At 35.2% G+C, this 13912-nt stretch overlaps 1 protein-coding gene across 3 annotated transcripts in view; it reads right to left on the reverse strand.

Annotated features, from left to right (window-relative positions):
- Positions 1–4476: 4476 nt before the first annotated feature.
- LOC129747183 (protein dissatisfaction-like) overlaps positions 4477–13912 on the reverse strand; it is a 75194-nt gene continuing 65758 nt past the window's right edge. For all 3 annotated transcript variants that reach the window (XM_055741231.1, XM_055741230.1, XM_055741232.1), the window contains exons 4-7: positions 9667–10445; positions 9453–9551; positions 9131–9353; positions 4477–5789 (exon numbers count right to left, since the gene is read on the reverse strand). In XM_055741231.1, the coding sequence (XP_055597206.1) occupies positions 5464–5789; positions 9131–9353; positions 9453–9551; positions 9667–10445 (1427 nt within the window). In that variant the 3' untranslated portion in view covers positions 4477–5463. The remainder of the gene's footprint in view (positions 5790–9130; positions 9354–9452; positions 9552–9666; positions 10446–13912) is intronic.

Consider the following 13912-nt stretch of genomic DNA (forward strand, 5'->3'; position numbering starts at 1 on the left):
ATTGCACCAAATGTGAATTTGAATTCTATGTCTTTTAAACACAAACAAAAATCTTTTCATGAGATATTTTTGAATATGATTCTCATCAGATTTTTTTTATCAAATTGTTATTCTAAATGTGACAAAACTTTCATTCGATGCCCTCAAAGCCAAGGGGTATAAGTGCAAAAATGATCGGTTGAAAAAAAATTGAGAATAAAGATTAAATGGTTAAAATACAATATCAGTTATCATTGAAAAAAATCAGACAAGGAATCCAAATGAGTTAAATACCTTAAACAATCCTAAATTTTGAAAAATTCAGAAAAATTTTGAAACTGAACTTCAGTAAATGAAAAAACAACACAATACTTGAAAATCCCAAAGAATTTAATCCGGAAAAAGATAAGATTAAGATCATAGAAATATTCATATGAAGAAAATCACTCAATGATACTAGCAACTCAGCTATCAGGATCGTTTTTACGATAATTTGAGAATGATCATTTGGAAAATGATATGCTGAATTCTGGATATTCACTTCAGTAGATAATAAAAATTTGGTTAAATCAGTTGAAAATGTTCCAATACAAATTTCAAGTCTAAGACCGAAATTGGGATGGAAATTCAATAAAGAAACCCTGTATTGTCGATTGGTCCAATTTACGCAACTACAGTTTTTTTTAAGATTTTACTTTCAAAAGGGTTTAGATTTTATAAAGCAATGAAAATTTCAATAATAATGATTGGAAGGTGAAAAGTTATTATAATACACGGTATTAACCCGGATACTGCCCGGGTAAAATTCTAAAATGTTTATCATAATGCGAAATTAGCTTATTTTAGTACAGTAAACCATAACTTGGAAACTTAATGTAACAACAAACATTATTGTTGAGCAAGACGTTTGAATGTTATGAAAATGAGGAGATGTTTTTTTCTTTATTTTACTTGTTCTGTACAGAATATCGTAACTGACATGTTTCGATAAAAATTAAAAATTTAAGGTGTTTTGCCACATATTCTTCTTATTTTTTTCGAATTCGGATTTTTCAGAAGATTTTGATAATCTAAGCTCGCAAAATGTGGGAGAGCTCCTTCACTGCTTACTCTAGGGGGCCCCCTTAACTTTTTTAAGACAAAAACTAATCTGGATATTATTTCACTGGGGCTCTTTAGTGTATATATTTCAAGTTTTCATTCCGATTTTCTAGTTTTGATTTTTTTTCATGGATTTGTAGTAGTATGATTAAAGTGATGTTAAAACTTTTTCCCTCGGGGGCCCCCTTGAGCCGGGGGGCCTGGGGCAATTGCCCCTTTTGCCCCCCCTTTAATCCGGCCTTGCTTAAACTGGAAGAAATTAAACTTTAGTCTTAATTTGAATTCATTGGTTCAACACAGAAAATCTCTCAAATACGACTTTTCTCAAAATAAGCAGTCTTTTTCATAGTTTATATAAGACAATACTGAATAACTCTAAAGTACTTAGCATAACAGTAACATTCTGATTCAGCTATGCTTTCTTGGAGCACGTTCAACCCTAGGTCAGGCCAAAAGAAATTTTGCTGCAGCATTTTTGCAGCATTTTTTCTTTTCGACAACAAAATTAGCACTTTTTGAAAAAAAAAATGTAATTGTTTATGATAAAAATTCGTGCCGGAACCAAAAACAATCAGCAAAGCTGTTGTTTCATAGATGAGGCATGCTCAGTTTGGTGAAATTTGTAAACTTATTCAATGCAAAATTCTCTCAACGGCTTGAAAAAAGTTTTAAGAATGGTCATTCTAATGAAACAAAATTTGGTGCTTGCTCACTGGTCGGTAATTTAATCAGATCAATTTTACATTTGAGCGCTTTTTTTTGTTTTTTGCTTCTGTTTTCCACCCCTGGGTTCAACCAATGTATGAAGAACATATTGTTTAGGTTGCTTCAAAAAATAATTTTAGATTATTTTAGTTTTTTTTTGTCGGAATCTTAATCAAATTGTCTTATATTATACACTATCTTTTTCGACTCGATTGTTCAAAGTATATTAAAATGGAAGCTTTCTTGAGTTTTCAATTTTTTAAACACATAACAAAACAAACAAAACTTTATACAAGTTAAAAAAAAGTTTTTTACGCGGTATTAAATCCGCCGTTAACATGCACGACTTGAAATACTTTCCCTCAAAATACGTGTTCAATTGTATGAACCGTGGAAAATATCGGTGCATATGGCGAAAACCATGTAAATAGAAGTCATGTAGGAAAAACTTAGTGTAGTGTACTATCTATGAACAACTTTGGCTTATAGTATATGTATATAACTAAGCTTTTTTAAGAGTTTCTAAAATGTCCCGCTTTTTTCGGCTATGTCCCGCTTTTTCCTAAAAGTATCTGGCAAGCCTACTTTAACCTTCTTTATCGCACTAAATCAATTTTCTTCTGAACACCTTCGTGCAACTTTTTCGGACACTCCTCCCTTAAACACTTTTTTCAAGAACCCAAATTGATATAGCCAGCCCGAAAAACTATTTCATCACGTTTCTTACACAGCCACCCGTTTAGCAAGTTTTTAAAATTTCACTTAACTCACAGGGAATTCAAGGAACATCCGGTGCACACTTTTGAACTTTATCGCATCCATCACATTTAAACACTTTTTGACAATAACATAGGGTTGCCATCCGTCCCGCAAAAGCGGGACATGTCCCGCTTTTTTGTTGAATGTCCCGCTGTCCCGCTTTTTCCTCAAAATGTCCCGCTTTTTTTTCTTGGAAAATATTTTCAAAGTTCACTGGCTTACAATGAAAAAAAACAAACTTAAGTCTAAATTAAGAGTCATTGGTTAAACAAAGGAAATCTATCAAATACGCCTTTTTATTAAAATTTGCAGCATTTTTCATTGACAATACTGAAAAAAACCTAAAGTTGGGATATCATTCTGATTCAGTTAAACGTTCTTGAAGCACGTTCGACCAATGTATGAAAAATTCTGCTACAGATATCCAAAATTTTCTTACTTCATGATAGAAATTCATTTCTGAATACTAAATTTTAATATCTTAAAATAATTTCTGGGTCCTGGTTCCCTATTATAAATCTAAATTGCATTTCTGTTTTCATATTTCACTATGAATCTGGTTTAGGATTCTTGCATTTTCAATTCACATCATCATCATAAGAAAATAGCATTGAAAAAGTGTTTTGAAATTATTATTCAAATTTGGTGTGCATTTCATTAAAAATTTTATCCTTAATTTTTGTAACTCATATGCAATACAATAATTTTTTTCCGAAAATGAAAAAAACACAATATTAAGGCTATGATCACCCGGATTCCAGGCAGTTACAAACGCGTGTTTTTAAAAACTATTCGTTTGATCGAAAAACGAAAGCATTATAGTGAGTCTTCCTATATTTTTGATCTAATTGATCCAAAAAATTCCAAAAAATCAAAAACAGTTCAAGAATTTTTAAGTCGACACAGATAGATTCGAAGTTCTAAAACTTAATTCTTTCACAGAATCCAAAACTTCAAACGGCGATCCAGAAATGAAAACTTTAAATAAAATTCATAATTTTAAAATCATATTTTTATTCAGATAAAAAATTTAAAAATGACATAATGAATTAAGATTGAAACCTAAGGCATCAAATATAAAATACGAGATTGATGATTGAAGGCTCTGAAACAAGTTTCAGTTCTTGGCTAGTATCGAAATATTGATTTATTATCTGAATTAAAAATTTGTTTTTTAACATTTCAGAAATCGTATTGAAACTTGGAAAAAGATCCAAAATTCAATTTCGTAATAAGTAAACTTGATAATGATTACACATTCATGAGCTTGCTCTTCATTTTGAATATCCATACTGAACTCTGAACCTGAATTCATATTCAGGATCAGAATTGAGATACAGAATCAATCAATTTTTATACAAATCACACAAAGGTTTTTACACGGTTTCAAATCCGCCGTTTACATGTACAAGTCGAAATATTTTATCTCAAATATCGTGTTAATTCGTGAGAACCGTGGAAAAAAAAGGTGCATATAGCGAAAAATCATGTTATTAGAAGTCATGCAAGAGAAGTTCTACACTCAGCTTTTACTTACAACTTTTTATGAACAACTTTGGCTAATGGTATACGTGTATAAGTATGCTATACAATGAAGCTTTTTTAAAATTTTCTTAAATGTCCCGCTTTTTTCGGCTGTGTCCCGCTTTTTTATCGTGAAATGTCCCGCTTTTTTCTGAAAGTGTCTGGCAAGCCTACAATAACATATCTATTAAGCGTTGAAAAATTTAAGAGTTTATAAAATTTTTGCGGACGGAGAGAAAAACGCGTGCGATTGGCAAAAAGACATCGCCTACTCTACTGGAATGGAGTGTGATATTAGAATAGAATAGGTACAAATAACAATGTAGGTATATTTTGAAACTTTTATTACGATAAATGATATCAATTGTTAATAATGTGCGATTTTTTTTACTTTCATAATACTTCAATGTTGAGATGTCACTTTTCGATACTATACAAATTGCCACTACATTATTAACAGATTTCAATAGGTGTGTTAATGTGTTTAAATATTCGCACCAGTTGATGCAGATTCGACCGAATCGTTTGATTTTTATTGTTTTGACGAGTGTTTTTTACATTGTTGACTATACTAAGATCACCGACGGCAGAGATTTGAATACAAGTACGTTAGAATCATTTTTTCCTCTCCAATCAATTACAGTGTTTATTTTTTCGTGGATGTCTGAAGGGTAGAAATCGTCGTTTAACTACCATTGAAATCAGACATTTTTCTTCCTCAAATATTGACTTTAGGATGTAACAAATTGTTTTTCTGCAATTACTTTTTTTTTAACGTCTTTAGCGTTCCCTTTGGATACATTTTGAATTCGCAAATTAAAAAATAATATCAGCCAAGAGGACTTGATTCACCTTGCTATGAGTGTGTCGTTATTCTCCAGGAATAAACAAAAAAAAAGAGCAGCTCTACGCCCATCACCCTCTACCATATTTCGGCAGTTGAGATGCTTCGCATTCTTTCCTGTCCCAGGATTTGATTTTGGGACCGTGTTGTAATGTTTTGTGGCAAGGTGGTACTGTTTTCACCCGCAAAGTTACGTATTGTGCTACGAAAAAAATCACACACTTTTGATTCGCTCGTGTGTAAGACTAGAGCGAAACAATTTCGAGGCAGATACAACTCAAATATCTTGAGGCAATATAGAGAAAATCATTTTTTTTTCTTTAGGATTTTCTCCAGATGTGAACATGTTGAACTTTTTCTTTTACCTTTGACGTTGAACCGTTCGCTTGCGGTATGTGATTCGAAAATGTTGCCCATTGAGCTTAAGGAATGACGTTCGGATCAGGATGTTCGAGTTAAGGGACCATTTTTTTTAAAGATAATTTCCTACTTGATATAATAAAGTCCTAGTTTACCTCACCACCTGAGAAAGTTCACGTCCCGTACACCGTCTAAGGTTTGTTCATGGTAGGTCCAGGGGTGGTGCTTCCGTGAGTTTCGGCGTTTCCGCCGGCTCCCCCATCCAGTTCGCTGTACTTTTCCATCTGGTACATGTCGATCAGCAGCCGTGAGATGGGAACGGTTCCTATCGTTTCCTTGAAGAACAACGTTTCAATGGTAGTTGAACGGATTGTACGCAGCAAGGGAAGCAACAGTAGAAGCCTACCGAATCGGGTTGGCTGCCGGGGGTAACGTACGCGGACGTGTTCCGAAAGGACACACTGGGCTTGATCTTGGAGCATTTCCACGGGCTGGACGTCGCACAGCTCGGATGTTTCTGGAACACGAAAGCAGTGAAAAAAGCAGGTTAGTGATACTGTCAATGGCAATTGTTTTTTTCTTGACGGTGTATACCAGTGGTTGTCAACCTGTTCCACTCAACGCCCCTTTTGCTAAATTTTAGAGCTCACAGCTGTGGTATCTTGATATAAAACGTCTTTGCGCTCCCACCATACAGACAATATATGAGAGCCCAACTCAACCGACGATGTTGAGCAACCGATACACAACTGACCTTTGTAGATTATAGCAAGCAATCAAATCAGTTGTGCGGCAATGGGATAAAATCGGGATGAATCATCCAAACGGATGAAAATCCTTGAAAAAACAAGTTGTGCGGCAGTCTGGATTTGAATCTCGAAGAACCAAAAAAACTTGTTTTAATAGCAATTTGACCCATGTCGAAAATAGGTTCTACTAAATTCCTAAGGGACTTATTATGGACCACCCAACATAACCTGAGCATTAAACTTGTTGTTAAACGTTCATGAACGTAATAACACGTTGTATGACGATATGAAAAGAATTGTGAATTCTATTTCAATCGCTTATCGTAAATAAAATTTGGAATTTTGACATTATTTTTTTTAATCAACTCGCTAAAGCCCAAACCCACCTTTAGACGGGGTTCACTTCAATCGGCATAAAATCAAGTCATTAATTGTTTTAACTTACTTTTTGTGCACTTAAAAACAAGAAAAATCTGGGCATGCATAAGTTTTTTATTAAGTAATTAATTAATAACTTTCTTTAAAAAATATTGACAGTTTGGTCTAAAAGTTAAAACCATTCAGGGTTGATTTTCGAGAATAAAAAACATTTGGTTAGGCAGAAGAAACGAAATATGAACCCCGTCTAAAGGAGGGGTTGGGAAAAAACGACAAAAAGTCGGCAAATATGTAACGTGTTAAATTTTTGTAACAGTTGAAATATCTCAATTAATAGTAGAACAGTTTTAACAAAAAAATGTATTCAACTATAACTATACAAGTTTCAAAAATTGTTGAAATGTGTAAAAATTTCAAGCAAAAAGTACTAATAATCTAGTTTTTTAGCCTCAGGGGTTATGCTATTTAAAAAAACTGTTGAAAATCGTTAATTTTTTTCGTAGAACAAAAGTTGTTTGAAAGATAAAACTGAATTTTTGTGAATTATTAAGCGAAAAATCCAGCTTTTAGATTTTTAGATTGTTTAAATTTTATCTTTTTTAGGTCTATGTATTCTACAGAACTGCGGCCAAACCAAACCCGATGTCGCGGAGTTGATGATGTCAGACTTTTTTAACTTATCATTGGGTCGCCTGAAAGAGATTTGCGTTTTAAAAATTGATCCTAAAGATAAGCCGACTAGCCAGTATTTAACACTGCAGAACAAATTTCTTCGAGATTCCAGTGTGATGTCGGAAATTTCAAAACATTTAAAACACACTATATAACGAAGGAGTTTTTCTGTTTTACTCTATTCTAACCGAACAAACAAAACTACAACAATGGAAAAGGACAATTTGGAAAAAAAAACTTATTGAGTGTCCAAAATTGAAACATGGTGGTCCAAAATACCGACCAGAGTCATGATCAAAGAAACGAGTGTTTAAGCTTAAATCTTGTTAGATTGCAACAAACGACGATATGTTTCGATAGAAAAAGCCTTGCTCTTTGTAATGAACGGATAAAGCAGTCAAAAATTGTAACATGTACTGTTTTATTTCTTAAAATAGCAAAGCCACTTCCCAAAGCGGTCCAAAATAGGTCCGTTACCCTAGTATGCACCCCGGATGTCGAAAAATACTCTGTGTTTTTGTGAAAAAAATTCTGACTTTCAGTGATTTAGAGGACTTGGTAGGCTGTGACCGTTTATGACGGGTGTTTTCTTTTCGGCTGCAAATTTGTGCTCCCGAAAATGAAATTATTCTTGAAGAATTGAGAATTGTGCTAAGCTGAGTTTAGGAAACTATCGCTACGACTTCCGGACTGGCCCTGGATCATATTCATTCGTGAAAGACGGTAACCTTCGGAGGACTCATTAAGATAAGTGTTTTTCTTTATTATCATTTTCTTCAGTTTAGAATGGACCTTTTGTAAATTACTGAACATTGATTATTTTTTCGAAGTTTGGTAACCAATCGTTTGATTTTGGTCTTCGTTTGTGGTTTTGAATGTTTACTTTTAGAGTACCTTGCCTTGGCTGGTCTAGCCGCTGCTCATTCATCCGTAACAGTTTGAACGTCTAAAAAAAGATTTAAAAAAAGGCAACCAAGCAAGTTCGGTAGATAAGGAAAAATAAGACAAGTCTAAATTCCATTTTCCATTAAATGTCGCACTATTTTTGTGCTGGAAAAGGCAATACAATTTAATGAACAAATTTTATCAAAAAGTATTGATTGATCAAACCAAGTCTCAAGATATCGAAAAGTAATTAATTTTATTACCTAAGTACAAGAATTTGATGCAAAAAGTATGTTTATCTAAACTGCTTGATAAGTTTGAATATGATCTCTTCAGATGTACAGAAGTTTCAGTAGAGAGCTTAGGAGATTAAGAGAAGAAATCTCATGCGACTTCATCAAATGTCAGAATAATTTCCATGTTATACTACATTTTCTCCAACATTCGGAGTACTTGGCGGGTCTCTGGATAGATGGCGACAGCCACATTCTTTTCAGATTTTTCAATTAATAGGATTCTGATAGTAAACAATAGAAGCATAGGGAAAGGTTTCAAAAATAAAATCTTTACACTTGTCAAAAGTGTCTCCTGATCATATCCCTTTTCCCTACATCCACACCAAAATTATTTTGCTAGGATGCAGAGGTGACCTCGGTCCTAAAGCACAAGTTTATTTTCTTTCATCCTTTTCTCTTATTTTCCTCTATCTTTTGACTACTAGGACGTGGCCGGCGCCTTTATTGATGTATAAAGAGAGAGCATCAGTTTTGTTCATTGTGAATATGCTGTCAATCCCAGACACGATTCTTTTGACTTCTGGACAAAATTTATGGCCTCGGTCAATCACGGAGTAGTAACCATTGGCACTGTGGAACTCGTTCTACTTAGCCACGCCTGCGGTTATGGAATCCGAAATGTTTAAGTATTAATGATGACGGAATAAAGTCAAACAGAAAAGTAACAAATCAGTTACAGTAATAGTTTAAGGTGGCATATCGGGTTCAATGACTTAAGGTTGATGTGAGTAGTCAATCAAGCTAAGCTAAAAAATTCTGACTTTCAGTGATTTACCTAGAAATTTTTTAATTTTTTTTTAATTCTGTGTTCTGTGACACAGATTCAGATTTTTTTTTCAAACTCTGAAGCTGAATATATAGAACAATATCAAACTTACCGGGTGAAAACAGGATCACTGCCTTCATGCAGCCGAGCTCGCTCAGATCCGGCGAGATCTGCCTAAAGCGGCACAGGATTTCCTGCATCGTTTTCATCTCCATCTGGGTAGCCGGATCGAGCGGAAGCCGATCTCGAACCGGAGGACTCTCAAGCAGCCCACTTAGGTCCCACGGTACGCTCCACTGCGCAAAATTGAGCAGGAAAAGCTCCTTCCAAGATTCCTGTAGATTAGATGTTGGAATATCATATGTTTAGATTTTAAAAATGTTAAGTTGATCAAAGCTCAATAAGACAAGATTTAATATTGTATGCAAACTTACCTGTAGCAAAAGGTGTTGATCAGCTTTAGACAGCGTTTGAAATGGAATCAGGCAACGCACCCACCGAACTGACATAAACAATAGTCGAGCAGTAGTTTCCTGTTGAATAGGTATTAAAAAAAAATCGAATTACTCAAAAATAATGCAGTACACTTTTTTCTTGATTATGTCTTCGAGTTTTAAAACTGTCATTCAAACAAGTACTAAAAATTACCTGGAGAATTTCCCACGTCGGTAATTTCAGTACTGGACTATCTAGCGGAAGTGTTGGTGGGTGTGGTATCAGTGGTGGTGGCGGTGGAGGTGGAGGGGCTGGCTGTGGTGCCATTGGACCATTGCCTTCCGACAGGTTGAAGTTGGGAAACATGACATTGTTGTTGTGCATTTGGTACTGGATGAACTCTTGGCATTTGTCTGAGCTCATCAGTATATCGAGAACTCCATTTTGGGACAGTGGTGAGGGAAGACTTGGATTGCTGGCATTGATTGGCGTTGGGCTGATCACACTGGAGCCGCAATCGATTGTCGACGGCTGGGGGCTCGTTAAGCTTTCCGACGGTGAATCGATGCTGATGGAGCTTTTGGAGTTGGTTGGCGACGGGGGCAGCTGATCCAGAGGTTTGTAGATTCGATGACTCGACGGTGAAAAGTCGAACGACGAAAGCTTGGCATGTTCCAGCTTGACCTGTGGAAACAGATTGGGTGGCAGTTGTGTGTTACCAGTAGGAGGAAATTCGAATTTGTTCTGCTCTAGCTTGACCGGCGGAAGAAGCGTCGGTGGCATCGGATGACCCAGGTGGGCGAATGAAAGAGGCTGCGGATGGTGAAGAATCGAGTTCTGCTGCATGGCGGAGTGATGCATGTTGGCGAAGTGTGGAATATGACCGTACCCAGTCCCGTTCATGAATGGACCGCCCATATGGTGTGGATGACCCGCATTCGGAGGAAGATGTTGCAGTTTAGGCTTTCGTGGTCCACGCTCATGTTGAACAGCTACAACAAAAAGAAGATAAAAGGCAAAGAAAGTTTATTAATAACACGCTTTTTCGAAAAAAGTTTGCTCTGGCAAACGCATACATAAGGAATGGATGCCGTTATTAGAATAAATTAAGGTGTTTTCGTACAGCGACGCTGACATGTTTGAAACGTCGAAGTTTACGAAGACCTTTCAAAATTGTGTATTTCAATTGGACTATGTACCTAAGCTTTGTTCACTTATCAAGTGACATTAAAAGTTTGCAGTTGCTGGTTTAAGAGTGTCCATTTCCCGGCCATTTTTACGTTCCCGGGAATCGCGAAATCTGAGCATCCTTTTCCCGGGGTCCCGGGAAAAATTTTAAAGAAAAATATTACTCCTCTCTACTGCATACGAAATCATAGATGAACGGTATTCTCTAGTCACATATTTTTAGCCTAATTCTGTACTGTGTGTTGCCATGATCGAACTCGATAGAAGTTGATTTGCTAGACTTCAAGTTATTCATCAAATTTAGTAAATGATCAGGTAGCTGTACCGCTGCACTTTTGTTTCAAATAGTGCAATATTGCTAAATAGAACATTCCATCTTTTCTGGTGGTGTGACCATTGGTGTCCAGGGCTGGACCATTCATAAATTCACTAATGTCAACAAAACTGTTTATCATACGCAAAGATTCAGATGATCGATAGCAAATTTATTCAATTTTAGTGTGCAAAAAGATATTTCAAAGTAATGTTATACAGTCCGAGATATTTCAATCTGAGTACATACAAAACAAGTACTTTTTAAATTTTAACAATATTTTATATCTTGAGCATAACTCAGATTTTTTTAACTTCACTTTTCATTTTTTTATTCAGCGCCCGATTTTACATTAGAAATAAGGTTCAGTCAATAATGTTCACGATTTTTTTTAAACTCTGTAAAGTTGTGTAATAACATTGGATAGAATATTCAGCTGAATACCTGCATAATCGAACACCATACGCTGAATCATTAGTATTATTATAGTAATCGTTCCAAAATCTTCTTATTTGTAAATAACTTTTCCTTGTTTCATGACACATGTGTCTTCGCTTGAAATGATTAAACAATATTTTTTAAAAGTAGGCGAGTAATATTCCTTAAAATAAAACTTATTATGCATCTGAGTGTGCCGTGTGTCTTTGCTGGCAAAAATCAAACAAAAAAACATGAAGAAGAAACGAAAAAAACATGTTTTTATTTCCATTGAAGTGTGCGGAAACATCGAAAACTCCCATTTTTCGTTTAATTCATCAGGTTAAATTTAAGTTTTTAGCCTTTATCATGCATGAATTGTTTTGAATATTGTAAAATTTCTTTTTTAGGTCTAAATACATCTACAATCCCAATGCTTACCGCTAGCTGGAGGCAAAGGTATCGTATCAAAATTTTAATGAAAAACATTTCCGTTTGTTCATCTGTTTTTTCCGAATCCATCAAACTCCTCGAATGAGCACCGCAGCAGAGCTAGACAAGATGGTCCAAAATATGTCCAAGTCCATTTCAATCCCACAGTTGGATCCTGCATTTTAAGCCGCTGTCGTCGCCCGAACAGGCCAACGATGAACGGTTTCCTTACGAAATGGATGACAAATGGAAAACAACAAGAGCAACACCACTTTTCAGTGTTAAATGGATGCTTTACAGCACCCTGGATGGGGGCTTACTATTGGAAAATAGGAAAGTATTATGATCGTTTATGATTTCATGCGTCAAATCTGACCTGTTGAAACTATCTTCTAAGTTATAAACGGAGATTATACAAAACACTCATCAATGAACCCATCACCTATTCCAAGATGTCGCCACGGGGTCATCCATGTAGTCAACCTGGTTGGAGATGGTTGTTTTTTGGTAGACTAGTTTCAGTTCTTTATATTATACATCTAGCTCTTTATGTAACACAACTGGCCAGATATTGAAATTACACTGGATCCTTTTTAAAATTCAATTTAAAATCTCCATGGCCTTCAAAGTCCCACAGACGTAGGGGATTTTTTTTTATTATCTGACAATTTGCGCCGGGGGTCTTCAGATTTTCCCCAAAATTGAAAATTTGGTTCATTTTTGCGACTTAAAAACACAGGTATTTTTTCAGATTTCTAACATTTTTATTTTTTGAGTTAGCTTCGGTTAGATTTTTTTATAAATGAGAAATAACCATTTTTCAAAGCTACATAACTCTGTCGTTTCACAACGGAAATTATAAAATAGCACATCAAAATGTATTGAAATTTTATCAGCTTTCCAAATAAAATAGTTGAAAAAAATTAAATAATGACCTTCAACATGAAAAGTTGTAAATAAACTTTAAATGGCGTCTTAAAGTACCGTCTGCACCACCGAATATTTTGCAAAAAATACCATTGTATAGCTCGATTCATGATGCAACTTTCATCTGAAGACACCAAAGTGGGCCATTAACACCTTGAAGAGTTATGAAAGAAATAATGACAATAAATCTCTTTTTTTGCATCCAAAACAAACAATGGTGGAACAACTGCACTCACATATGGAGATAGCAAGCACTTCTAACAACATGGAAACAAAAGAACTTACCAAAGCAGGTAAAAAACACTACTTTTTCGTGCTTTGTAGAGTGTTTGCAGCAAAACTGACTTAAAATTTTAACCAAAATTCTGAGTATCGTATTGTTTATGTGATATAACTAATAATGGGAATGTTGCTTTTACAACCTGGTCATATTCTATATAACTTATTAATTTTTCGATCAAAGATCATTGTGAAGCATAATCAATGCCAATAGTAGAAGGTTCAGTCCCTGTGTTTGGGATCACAAAAATGTGATTTAAAAAATGAAATATAGACGTGCTTTACATATTTTTCATATCGGGAGCTAAGCACTGGACACCAAAATCCTTTCCCATTCATCAAAAAAGTATGAGAAAGTGGCACAAATGTTGTAGAAATAATCAAAGAGCTCAGTATGGCCAGCCCAGGCTGTAAAATGATGAAAATATGATACTTTTACCGTATTCGTTTTCTCGGTTCGCCCAGTTTTGAGGTTTACCATACTAGAACGAACATAATTCGTCGTCAGTGTTTTGCTACCTCGATCGCTCACACACGAATCTTCAGTGTTCCACCGTCCATTTTAAATCAAATCTGGGGAATTACGGATGCAAAACTTAGCGCATAAACTTCTAAAAATGACAGTAAAATGTGCATAGCTTGTTGTGACCTGGTGCAAAACTGGGTATAAACGAATACGTTATTAGATTTTTGGATATAACATGAAGTCAGTTAAGCTGCAACAATCTACCGTCCCTTCTTTCATAACAGTCCCATTTACAAAAATAAGCAAGCGAGACAATCAGCTTTTTCTGTTTTGGAATATATTTTTAAATTGTGACCACCACTTTCAGCATAAACGAAAATCGTTTCTAGGTTGTCATAATAAATCGTTAGACCTGAAATTTTCGAAACTGGGTTATT

Source organism: Uranotaenia lowii, chromosome 2 (assembly GCF_029784155.1).
Source record: "Uranotaenia lowii strain MFRU-FL chromosome 2, ASM2978415v1, whole genome shotgun sequence".
NCBI classification, from domain to species: domain Eukaryota; kingdom Metazoa; phylum Arthropoda; class Insecta; order Diptera; family Culicidae; genus Uranotaenia; species Uranotaenia lowii.